Source organism: Trachypithecus francoisi, unplaced genomic scaffold (genome assembly GCF_009764315.1).
Source record: "Trachypithecus francoisi isolate TF-2019V2 unplaced genomic scaffold, Tfra_2.0 Lachesis_group0, whole genome shotgun sequence".
NCBI classification, from domain to species: Eukaryota; Metazoa; Chordata; class Mammalia; order Primates; family Cercopithecidae; genus Trachypithecus; species Trachypithecus francoisi.
In genome coordinates this window covers 116,544,819-116,556,681 of record NW_022681453.1, presented here as the reverse complement: position 1 = coordinate 116,556,681, position 11,863 = coordinate 116,544,819, and the positions used below count along the sequence as shown (strand labels likewise).

The 11,863-nt window shown below is 44.1% G+C and overlaps 1 protein-coding gene and 1 pseudogene across 3 annotated transcripts in view; both read right to left on the bottom strand.

Annotated features, from left to right (window-relative positions):
• Positions 1–978: 978 nt before the first annotated feature.
• The window catches only part of SAMD7 (sterile alpha motif domain containing 7), a 59,634-nt gene continuing 48,749 nt past the window's right edge, over positions 979–11,863 (bottom strand). For all 3 annotated transcript variants that reach the window (XM_033211671.1, XM_033211669.1, XM_033211670.1), the window contains 2 exons: positions 3,688–3,798; positions 979–1,821 (listed from right to left, as the gene is read on the bottom strand). In XM_033211671.1, the coding sequence (XP_033067562.1) occupies positions 1,633–1,821; positions 3,688–3,798 (300 nt within the window). In that variant the 3' untranslated portion in view covers positions 979–1,632. The remainder of the gene's footprint in view (positions 1,822–3,687; positions 3,799–11,863) is intronic.
• LOC117083706 lies at positions 6,113–8,628 on the bottom strand (annotated as a pseudogene).

Genomic DNA, 11,863 nt, shown 5'->3' with positions numbered 1-11,863 from the left:
TATTATCTCACAGTTTCTGTGGGTCAGAAATCCAGAGTGGCTTAGCTGGGGGCCTCTGGCTCAGGATCTCTCATGAGCTGCCATCATGGGCTGGAGCTGAGGCACCTTCAAGTTTCCTTACATGGCTGTTGGCAGCCTCAGAAGATCCATTTCCAAGTTCATGTGGAGCTCTCCACAGGGCTGCCTGGAGACAAAGAATCTGGCTTCCTCAAGAGTGAGAAATCCAGAGAGAGAGATAGAGCGAGCACCCAAGACAGAAGCCACAAAAGTGACATCCCATCCATCACGCCTTCTGTGTTCTGTTCGTTAGAAAAGCCTCAATACCCCCAGCCCACCCTCAAACGGAGTAGATCACACAAGGGCTTGAAGACCAGGATGCAGGTATCTTTGTGGGCTGCTTACCAGAATTTTTTCATTTTAAATAGAAAATACATTCTCATGGTTTAAAATTCAAAATGTACAAGAATGTATATAGTAAGAAGACTTCTTCATATCCCTGTCAGTCAGTCCCCTCCTTGAGCAAATTGTCATCATTTTCTTGTTTATCCTTTCAGAGACATTCTGTTAAACATCAAGTTGAATACGTGGGATTCCACAGGGTGTGAGCAGAGAGCACTCCACCTTGCCAGCTCAAACCTGCTTTGCAGAGATAACTCTTCCCCACCCCTTGGATGAAATCTTAAGTGGGTACTACGACTTTTCACCTCCCTCTCAGATAATAAGCAGTCCTCCAGTCACTTTCAGTCATAACATAGTTTTATTTCATAAATAAAATACCTAGTCCTGAGTAATAGTCAAACTCGATTTTTTATTTTTATTTTTTTGAGATAGAGTCCTGCTCTGTCGCCCAGGCTGGAGTGCAGTGGCACGATCTCAGCTTACTGTAGCCTCCGCTTCCCGGGTTCGAGCAATTCTCCTGCCTCAGCCTCCTGAGTAGCTGGAACTACATTCACGCGCCACCATGCCTAGCTAATTTTCTTTTGTATTTTTAGTAGAGATGGGGTTTCACCATGTTGGCCAAGCTGGTCTTGATCTTCTGACCTCATGATCTGCCCGCCTTGGCCTCCCAAAGTGATGGGACTACAGGCGTGAGCCACTACACCTGGCCAAAACTCGAAAATATGAGGTTAAAGCTTCTCCCCTTCCCTAGCTTGTGCCTGCTTCAGGCTAGAAATCTGGATTGAGAAAAGTTGGAGCCGTGGTCAGCTTCTCCATTTCTGTTCCGTACTTCTCCCCGTTCTCTTCTGCCTCTTTGTGGTTGCCTTTATCTCTCTCAGGGTTTGGGAATGGAAAATGAGTGAAGAAAGGGAGGGAGCTCTTTTTTCAGTTTCAGCTCTTTTGGTTTCTTCAGAGATTTCTTCAGGGAAACATCCATCTGCAGCTTTCTTGATGTTTGCAAATCTCCCCTTCATTAGCATTTGCTCCTAAAGATGCATCTCCAGTCATTTGGTGCTGGAATCATTCAGCCCTGACAGGGAGACCCCTTGGGCAAGTCTCCTCCGTGACAGCTCCAGGAAGGCTGAGTTTCTCTCCTCATTCTCCATCCATTCCTGGGAAATCCTCACACATCCCTTGTAATATCCTAGGCTCGTTGGAAAACTGGCTAAGACTATTCTTCCTCCTTGAGAGCTTTCAGTTTCTCATACTATCTCGCTCAATTCCTTTAGGAGTTATTGTATCCTGGGGACAAAAAATGCTCATTGTATCACTCCAGGAATTAGAATCCAAAAGAGGGGATGTATCTGCTGGTTGGTCAAATGCTTGTCTTATAGGAAATGAAAGAGTTTTCTTGTAGAACATACTTCCCACATGCTGAGAGACCTTTTAAGACAAAATAATTATAGTAATTAATTCTATGATTTTTTTTCATTAACTCAGCATTAAACACACATGTCAGAGAGGCTGAGGTAATTTCAGGCATGGAGCATCTATTAATATATAGTTTGGGGAGGTCACAGTTGTAGGATGTGGTGGGCTTTTTCTTTCTCTCAGAATCATACTATTTACAGATGTAAAACAGGGTATCAAGGTGGCTCTAACCAGGGGTAGCTGAGCAATAGGGGAATTACTGAGGGGGAGAAAAGTGGATGGCGAGGTCAGGATGGTAATAGTGGTGGCATGTGAGGAGGAGCACAAATGACATAGGTCTTTGGCTTTGGCTCTGAAGGCAATGGGGAGCTATTTTAGAATCTTGAGCAGAAGAGTGACACGATCCATCTTATATATTAAAAGGACCACTTTTTACTGTTTTGTGAATCAACTCTGGGTGGGCAAGGGGAGAAGCAAGGAGAGCAGTTAGAAGAGAATGCACAATTTCTCAAAGATTTAGAACCAGAAATACCATTTGATCCAGCAGTCCCAATCCTGGGTATTTACCCAAAGGAATATAAATCATTCTATTACAAAGATACATGCACACATATGTTCACTGCAGCACTATTCACAATAGCAAAGACATGGAATCAACCCAAATGCCCATCAGTGATAGACTGGATAAAGAAAATGTGGTACATATACACCATGGAATACTATGCAGCCATAAAAGGGAACAAGATCATGTCTTTTGTAGGGACATGGATGGAGCTGGAAGCCATTATCCTCAGGAAACTAATGCAGGAACAGAAAACCAAACACCGCAAGTTCTCACTTATAAGTGGGAGCTGAACAATGTGAACACATGGACACAGGGAGGGGAACAACACATACTGGGGCCTGTCAAGGGATGGGTTGTGGGGAGGGAGAGCATCAGGATAAATAGCTAATGCATGCTGGGCTTAATACCCAGGTGATGAGTTGATAGGTGCAGCAAACCACCATGGCACACTTTTACCTATGTAACAAACCTGCACATGTACCCCATAACTTAAAATTAAAATTAAAAAAAAGAAGGCCATTACAGTCATCCAATGAGAGATGATGGTGCCTGAGACCAGGATGGAGTAGTGGAGGTGGTGAGAAGTGGTGTGCTGAGGTTGGCTAGCTCACAAGAGCCAATTATTAAATGTTTAGGAAGTTTGCAAGCCAGTTGTTAAATACATCATTATTAAAAATTAAGTCAAAGCATCACATTAAATAAACTATGCTCAACAAAAGTAATACATGCTTAAGACTCATCACTTTTTAATTGTTTTTACCTAATTTTTACTATTATTATTACTTCTACTCCTGACGCTATTTACACCTATTACATCTGAGACTGTATCTGGTAGAAATACTCCAAAGTGGGACACTGCTGTGCGTCTCTCCCCATTTCAGGATAGTCACCCCCAAGTGTCATGGGCCCGGAGCGAGGAGGGCAGCACTCCCAAGTGAGATGATGATTCCTTGGAGGGTGACAGTATTCAGTGACATTAGGAGTTTGTCAGCCATGGTGGGAATAATTTACACCACAGAAATTGGAGATACTACAAATTGGGGCTCATTTTGTTTTTGAAGAGAACTACTTGTTAAACACTTACCAGTGCATCCTTGCTTATCATCTTCCCAGTTATATCTAGGAATGTGTACCACCATCCCATCCAATGTTTTCAGGGTCCCTCACTTCTATTATGTCCTCAACCACAGAGGGAAAACAACTTAATAAAGAAGTTAAGTAAGTATTATTTATATTACAACATGATAAAAGTAACATATTTGTATTAAGCTTCATGCCATTAATACATAGTTAGTTATATAAAATCACCATACCTGTGATTGAATTTTTAGTGCTGGCCCTAGCTTTAATCCCATAGTTCCTCGAAGATGCTCTTCTGTGAGTAATGGCAAAGTTTCTCCATCAATTGCATGATCTTTAAATACCTTCATAAATACAAAAGGTGTTAACTTTTTCTGAATGTCTTTTTTTTAAAAAAGTTCTTTTGCCACCTAGGTATTGTAGTTTTGGAGAAAACATTAAGACTGCTTGAGGATGACAGAAAAATTTGTAAAACCTTTTTTTAGTTGCTCTCTTTTCTGTGCTCAGTAGCACACTGCTTGCGCTCTTTAACAACCCTTGGAATCAACTGTAATTATCTGTTTATAGAACTCAGTTCCAACCAGGAATAGTGATTATTTGAGGGCCAGGTCCATGTCTCATTGACCAATGTAACCCTAATACAGAGGCTGGCCTATGGTAAGAATATGTAAAATAAATATTGCTGAATAAATGAATGAATGAGTAAATGCTCTAAGTAAAGGAATGTGGGTAAAACCTGTCACGGATAAATTTCATCTCTCACATTTACAGCTGTGGTATCTGCTGGCCATGCCTTAGATGCATGGTAAAGGCAGGAGAGGGAAATGCTGCTGGGAGCTTTCCCTGGCAGACCTTTCCCGCAGGTCTGTTCGTCCTGACATTGCAGTGGACTTCGCATGCCATCCTTCCTCCGAAAGCCAGGAAGTGGACTTCGCATGCCATCCTTCCTCCGAAAGCCAGGAAGGCTGCTGGTGAACAAAGATTCCAGGCAGATAGAGGGATACAAAATCTAGGCAGATTGATAGGACCATAATTTCATGATCTTCAACTTCAACTTGCCTGGAAATCCTTCCATATTCACTATTGAGCTTTCTCTCCCTTCTACTTCAAGCTAGCTCCACCCTCATCAAACTTTAGACTTTGTAGGCAGAGCCCTCCCTCATTTTCAGCAGATCATAGCGCTTCCTAACTAAAAAAAAAAAAAAAAAAACACAAAACAAAACAAAACAAAAAAACACAGTAGATAAGAACTCCCTCTAATTGTGACCAATGAACCAAAAACCTTTATTTTCTCCCACTGTCATGATACAATGGAAGAGAGGTCTCTCCACCATTTAAAGGCGATCTCTCCACATATACTGTGGGTCCTCACCCCTTGCACTTCCAGAGGGGATAGATAATCCCCTCTTTTCTCTTCAGTCTCTCCTCTTCTGCTGGCTCTTTCCCACTGGCATTTAAATAAGTCTCCACCATCATTAAACAAATAAAAATAATGAAAATATTCAAACTCCATTTCCAAATACTGTCTCATGTCTCTTACTCCCTTCACAGCCAGATTTCTCCAAAGGGTTTCGACGCTCCCTGCTTTCACGTTCTCATTTTCCAGTCATTCTGCAGTCTCAGGGCATCTGAGCTCTGCCCCAGCCATTCCATTAAGCCTGCTTTCCTCAGGCTTCCTGGTGCCTCTGTCGTACCAAACATGCAGTCATTTTGCAGCTGTTCTATTTCTGAAGTTCCTGGCTGCATCTGACATTGTTGACTGTGCCTTCATGAACAGTGCTCTTCCTTTCCGTCGTGAGGCTGCTCCCTCCTGGCTACTCCTGTTCTCTCCTTCAAGGTCACCTTTGCCAGCTCCTTTTTCTTTGTCCATTTTCATAGGTTAGGGTTTCTTAGTCTTCTGACTCAGGTCCCCTTTGGCCTTCCTGATGAATTTCAGCTTCACTCGGCTTCAGTAACAGGCTGTATATGCTGAAGGCTCCCTAACTTGAATCTTTAACTCAGAAGCTAAGTCGTGCCAATGTGGCCTGTTACATAGTTTTCGTTGTGCTGTGACAGGGCAGCACTGAATTCCAATGCAGAGCCCCACAATTACTTTGTTCCCCCACCCACAAAAGCACATATTCTCTCTCCATACCACGTGGCCACTTCTGGGGGATGGCAGAGGGGTGGTGTGGGCAATTCAAGACTATCTTTCTTACCCCCTTCAGTGCCTCTTTCAGTGACGTGAAGTTAAAACCAGGTACTGTGGGCTGGGCACAGTGGCTCATGCCTGTAATCCCAGCACTTTGGGAGTCCGAGGTTGGTGGATCACTTGAAGTCAGGAGTTCGAGACAAGCCTGGCCAACATGGTGAAACCTAGTCTCTACTAAATGTACACAAATTAGCCGGGGGTGGTGGTGGTGGTGGGCATTTGTAGTCCCAGCTACTTGGGAGGCTGAGGCAGGAGAATGGTGTGAACCTGGGAGGCGGAGCTTGCAGTGAGCTGAGATTGCACTACTGCACTCCACCCTGGGCGATAGAGCGAGACTCCGTCTCAAAACAACAACAACAACAACAACAACAACAAACAAACAGGTACTGTGATCGCTCACCTGATTTTTCGTTCTTATGAAGGTGTTTTGCGTGTGTGGATTTGGCCATCTTGCCCTGCCTCCTCAGGTTGTGTTCTTATCTGCCTGCCCCCACTGCTCCCACCCTGGATACAGCTCCATTATTGCTCATCGGAAGAGGCTTCCCCTCTGTCTTATCCTCTTCAACTTGTTTTCATAAAAGCAACCTGAGTGACCTTTCTGCAATATAAAGCTAATCATGCTGCTACCTACTTAAAACCTGACTACCTCCGGGATAAAGTCACAATCCTTCACTGGGTCTTCAGGGCTCTGTGACCTGGCCCTGTCTACCTCTCCAGTCTTGTCTTGCTGTCCTCACTTCTCCCACCTTGGCCCTGGCCCTCTGTAGCACTGAGAACTACTCTCAGAGTCCCAACCATATTAAAGTTTTCTCTGGCTTCTGGCCCTTACCTGGAAATTCTTCCTTTACCTCCCTCCCACCTCACCTCTCCTCTTGACTTTCAGGTCTCACTTTAGAGCCTCTTCCTTTAGGAGGCCATGAGTCCCTCGTATGTGATCCCCCCATGCTCTGTACCCGCCTTTCACAACGCACTGGTATGGATGGGAGATCACTCACTCGTGCCCTCTTCTGGACTATGAGTGCCACAAGAAGAGGAACCCCATCGGCCTTGTTTCCACTGTGCTCCAAGCCTCAGAGGGCATGACTCAGGACCAACTGAAAAGTAGAATCTTCTTGGAAAGCTCCTGTACTGGGAACCTTGTGTTCTAATAGATTTTAGTCTTTTACAAACTATATGTATGTATATAATTTTTTCCCACAAAATGCACCAGAGTGGAGAAAGGACTGAAACGTCCAACTCAAAACGTACTCTCCAGAGCCAATCCCAGTATTCATCTATGCAAATGTCACACCTCTGATTGTCCTTTGGCCTGGTAATTAAGACTGACCAACTATGATGCCTATTGCTAGAATGGACAACTGCTAAGGAATTCAGAAGGTGATTCAGCAGGAATATCTCCATGCTCTGAAACTTGTGGTCTTTGCTTTAGTTTCTACTACAGAAAACACCAAAGACATCTAAGGCCACCCTGTCCCCTGTCACCAGAACTTGCTGCTGGCCATTTCCAATCCATCTCACACCATTTGGAATTGATTGTGCTACTTCTCTATCTTTGTAAAAAGAAGTTTCACTTATTTTGTGTTGAGAATTACAAGTGGGAGAAAGGCATTATGTCTTCCACTGTACAGCGTCCATCCCAAACTGGTCAGTGCACTGCTCCACAGTGGCCAGGACACTCAGGAGCCACTGGTCCATGGCGTCCAGACGAGGATCAGAGAGCACTGGGGAGAGGGGGTCATGGGCCATGGCAGATTTTAAAGCAGACTTTAGCACACCATTCTTTAGGTAGTTTCGTCTGTTCCAGGTAGAAACCTGAGTGATGCCACACTGATAGAGAGAGGCAAGAATGCTTCTTTCATCCAGCAAGGGGTTCCCAAAGCTTTTGTTGTTATCAAGAAGGAGGAGCATACTAGCACCCTCATTATCTTGAAAGTTCTTATAGTAATGGCAGTCAGCATTGTCAATCAGGTAATTAAAGACAGCTGTGTTAATGCTGCCCAAGAGGCACAGGCCAAAGTCATAAAGGGACGTTTTCTTCACAGCCTCAGAGAGGCTCTCATCATACTCCCATCCGGCTTGCCTTTTCGGTAAGTCCTGGCCCACGGATGTCGGTGTTTCTAGAGAGGGCACACATGTGGAAGCCAAAGTGTGACAGATTTTTCCATTGTGCCTCCATCAGCACAAGCTGGTTCTGTTTCTCAGCAGTAATAACACTTCCCATAAAAACAAGTATTATTTCCTACAGTTCGGAAGGGGCTCAACAGCTGCTCCATGGGAACAGGCTTCATCTCTGTCTGAAGATGAACAAATCTGCCCACCATCAACAGGGTTCTGGGACAACCACAATCCTGTCCAAGTGAAAGGCCGCTGCCTTTGCACTGTGTCTATCATAACCGGCATATGGTTCCCTTCCACTACATAGGCTTGGCTATAGTACTTAGGTTTGAAAACAACTTTCTGTTTCCTTTCAAGGATCAGTAAGCCTTTCAACTGTGTCCCTTTATAACCCACATCAGCTTTGATAACTTGCTTGGTGGCCATGGCATGCATGATTGCCCCCAGCTCTGGTATCTCTTCACAGTACACTTCCTGGGGATCCACCCATTGGGCTGTAATCTCCCAGGAAGACTGCAAGGTGTGGTCCAACTTGGATGACAGCTCCATCTGCAAGCCAGCCCTCATTCGGTGAAAAGTCCTCAGGTGATCAAGTGGTGAAACGCCCCTTGGCAGCTGATGTATCTAAGTTGTCAATCAGGAAAACTTTGGTGAAGATAAAGATGACAAGGAGAATTGCTAACAGCATGATTCGCTGCTTTAGCTTCATGTTGACCTCTCTGATTCTCCCCGACCCACTCTCTGACTCACTTGTCAAGGAGAGCCGGTGGTAATGGTTAGTAAGGAGATTCCATCATTATACACATTGGTCCATTTGTGGATGCACCTTCCACAGTTCCTGTTGGGCCCTAGGCTCGCTCGTGGCTGCCCATGCGGTGCAAAGCAGCATGGCTCCCAAGGAGGGGCAGCCCCAGGCTGCGCTGATCCCCCCAGCCACTGCTGCCACCACTGCAGGCCCCACCATTCCCTGGCCCCCTCTCTCAGCACTGAACCAGCTGTCCCCCACAAACTGCATTAAGTAATTATTTCTTTTCCTATTTTAATTAAGCAAATTATAGAAAATGGCTAATGTAAATTAAAGAGCCAACTGCAGTGGCTCACACCTGTAATTTCAGTTACTTGGGAGGCTAAGGCTGGAGGATCAGTTGAGCCCAGGAGTTTGAGACAAGCCTGGGCAACATAGTAGACCCCCATCTCTTTTAAAAACATTAACTGGGTGTGGTGGTATGCACCTGACAATTTGTGAGCATCCAAAGGAGGAACCACGTGGGTAAATTTTCAAGCAGAGGTAGGTTGGCAGCCAGGGACTGAAATATGTGAGGACCTAACCTTCAGCCATGGTGGATGTACTCAGGGCCTGGGGTGAGGACACAGACATGTCCCTGTCACTCAGATGTACCCCTTTCTTTCTCACCAGAGCAGTTTGGGCCATGTGTATGATATAAATGTGCATATATTTTCAGTAACTTCAGTTCTTTTTAGAGAGAGGATATTTTATCTGCTGAGTCCTCTGAACTAGACATTTACTTGGAACGAAATATGTTGCAGGGTCTCCTGATTGTTCCTTAACAGCTGAGCCACCAATCCTCTCTCTACACCTATTTAAAAGAGTTCATTTGCACTCAGGGCTTTGAGTTTTAGTTTTTATTTTTTTTTCTGCTGAATTTCTTTTTCTACTTACAGGAGATGAGTGGTGAGAGCTTGCTGAGTAGGCATCTAAGGCAGAGATGGGGAGTAAGAGGATAGCTGGGGGACAGTGGGTTTAACGCCAGCTAATCCCAGCACCTTGGTCCAACTCATTTAAAGAAAGGGGATATGGGACTGGGCGTGGTGGCTCATGCCTGTAATCCCAGCACTTTGGGAGGCCGAGATGGGCGGATCATGAGGTCAGGAGTTTGAGACCAGCCTGGCCAACATGATGAAACCCTGTCTCTACTAAAAATACAAAAAATCAGCCGGGCATGGTGGTGGTGTGTGTCTGTAGTCCCATTACTCGGGAGGCTGAGGTGGGAGAATTGCTTGAACCCAGGAGGCGGAAGTTGCAGTGAGCGGAGATCACACCATTGCACTCCAGTCTGGGCGACAGCAAGACTCCGTCTCAAAAAAAAAAAGTGGTGGGGCCATGAGTAACACCTGATGGGACATTTTAGACAAGGGTCCTTGTGAGAGTGGGGTGCAAGCAGTGCTGCTTCAGGGCTGTTGCATCCAGAGGGCGTCCCCCCATTTCTGTATAAAATAACGTCACAGAGCATAGCCGGCGGGGGTGGGGGGGGGCAGGCACAGCAGAGCAGTAACATCTTTCAGTTGATGCCACCTGCTGTCACTTGGAGGGAGTATACTTTAATGGTGAAACTAAAGCAGAACTTGATCCTAAACAAATTTGAGACATATCTAGGGATAATTGGTACCACTTCTTGGGGTGGGGAAGAGGGTGCTGACATCCTGTCAGTGAGAGATAATGAGTCAGCAGAGCGAGTTTGGAGTCCTCTTGTTTATGTGACTTCTGTGTACCCACAGGGGACATTTGGGATTTTAAACTATGAAAAGCATGTAATATTATTTATTGCAAGAGCTATTATTATAAATTGCACTTTTCTGACTATGGATCACTAATAATAATCAGCGTTCAAATTCAGTGTGCCAGATCTCAGCAATCACATGCTTATTAAATAAGGGGTTGCTCTTCTGGTTGTTATCAGAATTTAACAACTTAATTGAACCTGTGGTTGACATGGCACTTGAAGTGGTATAGATAAATTTTAAAAGTGGCTTATCCATGACTAATGACTAACTTAAAAAAATAAGGTTATAACCACTGAACAGGGGAGAGTAGGCCAAAAACTTTTTATCAGGTTACACAAAAGACAAAAACGGGTGACTTGAAGAAGACAACTTGCTGATCATAAGTAACTTGAAGTTTGGCCCTCTCTTGGGTGTAATAAAGAAATTTGTGTGTATTGAGTACTTACAAGGTGCCATGCACTCTGATGCTCACAAAAATCCTCTGAAAATGTATTATTATGATTATCTTCATTTTACAGATAAAACAACTGAGGCACAGAGAGGAGAGGCAACTTGTCCTAGGCCACACAGCCAGAAAATAGAAAAGCCAGGATTTGAATTTGTACTTTCTGGCTTCAGAAGCTATACTCTTAGTAACTACTTTATATAGCTTTACTGTAAGTCCCATAAATGGAATTAAAAAAATAATAATAAAAAGAAAAAGAGTTAACAGCATCTCACTGTAGACAAACATTTCTTTTTTTTTTTTTTTGAGACGGAGTCTCGCTCTGTCGCCCAGGCTGGAGTGCAGTGGCCGGATCTCAGCTCACTGCAAGCTCCGCCTCCCGGGTTTACGCCATTCTCCCGCCTCAGCCTCCCGAGTAGCTGGGACTACAGGCCCCCGCCACCACGCCCGGCTAGTTTTTTGTATTTTTTTTAGTAGAGACGGGGTTTCACCATGTTAGCCAGGATGGTCTCGATCTCCTGACCTCGTGATCCGCCCGTCTCGGCCTCCCAAAGTGCTGGGATTACAGCCTTGAGCCACCGCGCCCGGCCCGTAGACAAACATTTCACAAAACAGACCTGGAAAACAATCAGCTCTAGTATGAGTTAATTATGATGTAGTTAAACCTTAATGTCCTTTTCTTGCTTGCTTTTCCTTTAACATGCAAACCAAAGATAATGATACTAGATTTAGTAGGCATTTTATTGCTTCAAATTGTATTATTAAATAACTCAAAGAAGTAAACTATACGCATGAAAATGTAGCATTGACATAAACGTCAACATTTTACCAACCTATGACTTTTGTCATAAATTTTTCAATACTAGTGAGGCTGCTTTGTTTCTAACCGCCCTGATACTTCATTATAGTTTTTTAAAATGGTATTTTACACCAGATTGAATATGTTGTATGCATTTTTATATATTGTCCCAGAATAAATACAGAATTTAAAATAATGAATTTCCTACTTTTCAGATATTGCCTTCTTGTCCTTTTTAGAAAGAAGTATATATTCCTGTTACTTACAGTGAGTAACCTAAACTTCTTACCCAAAAGTCTGTGCTCAAAAAATGTTTGCTGTATGGATAAGTGGGAA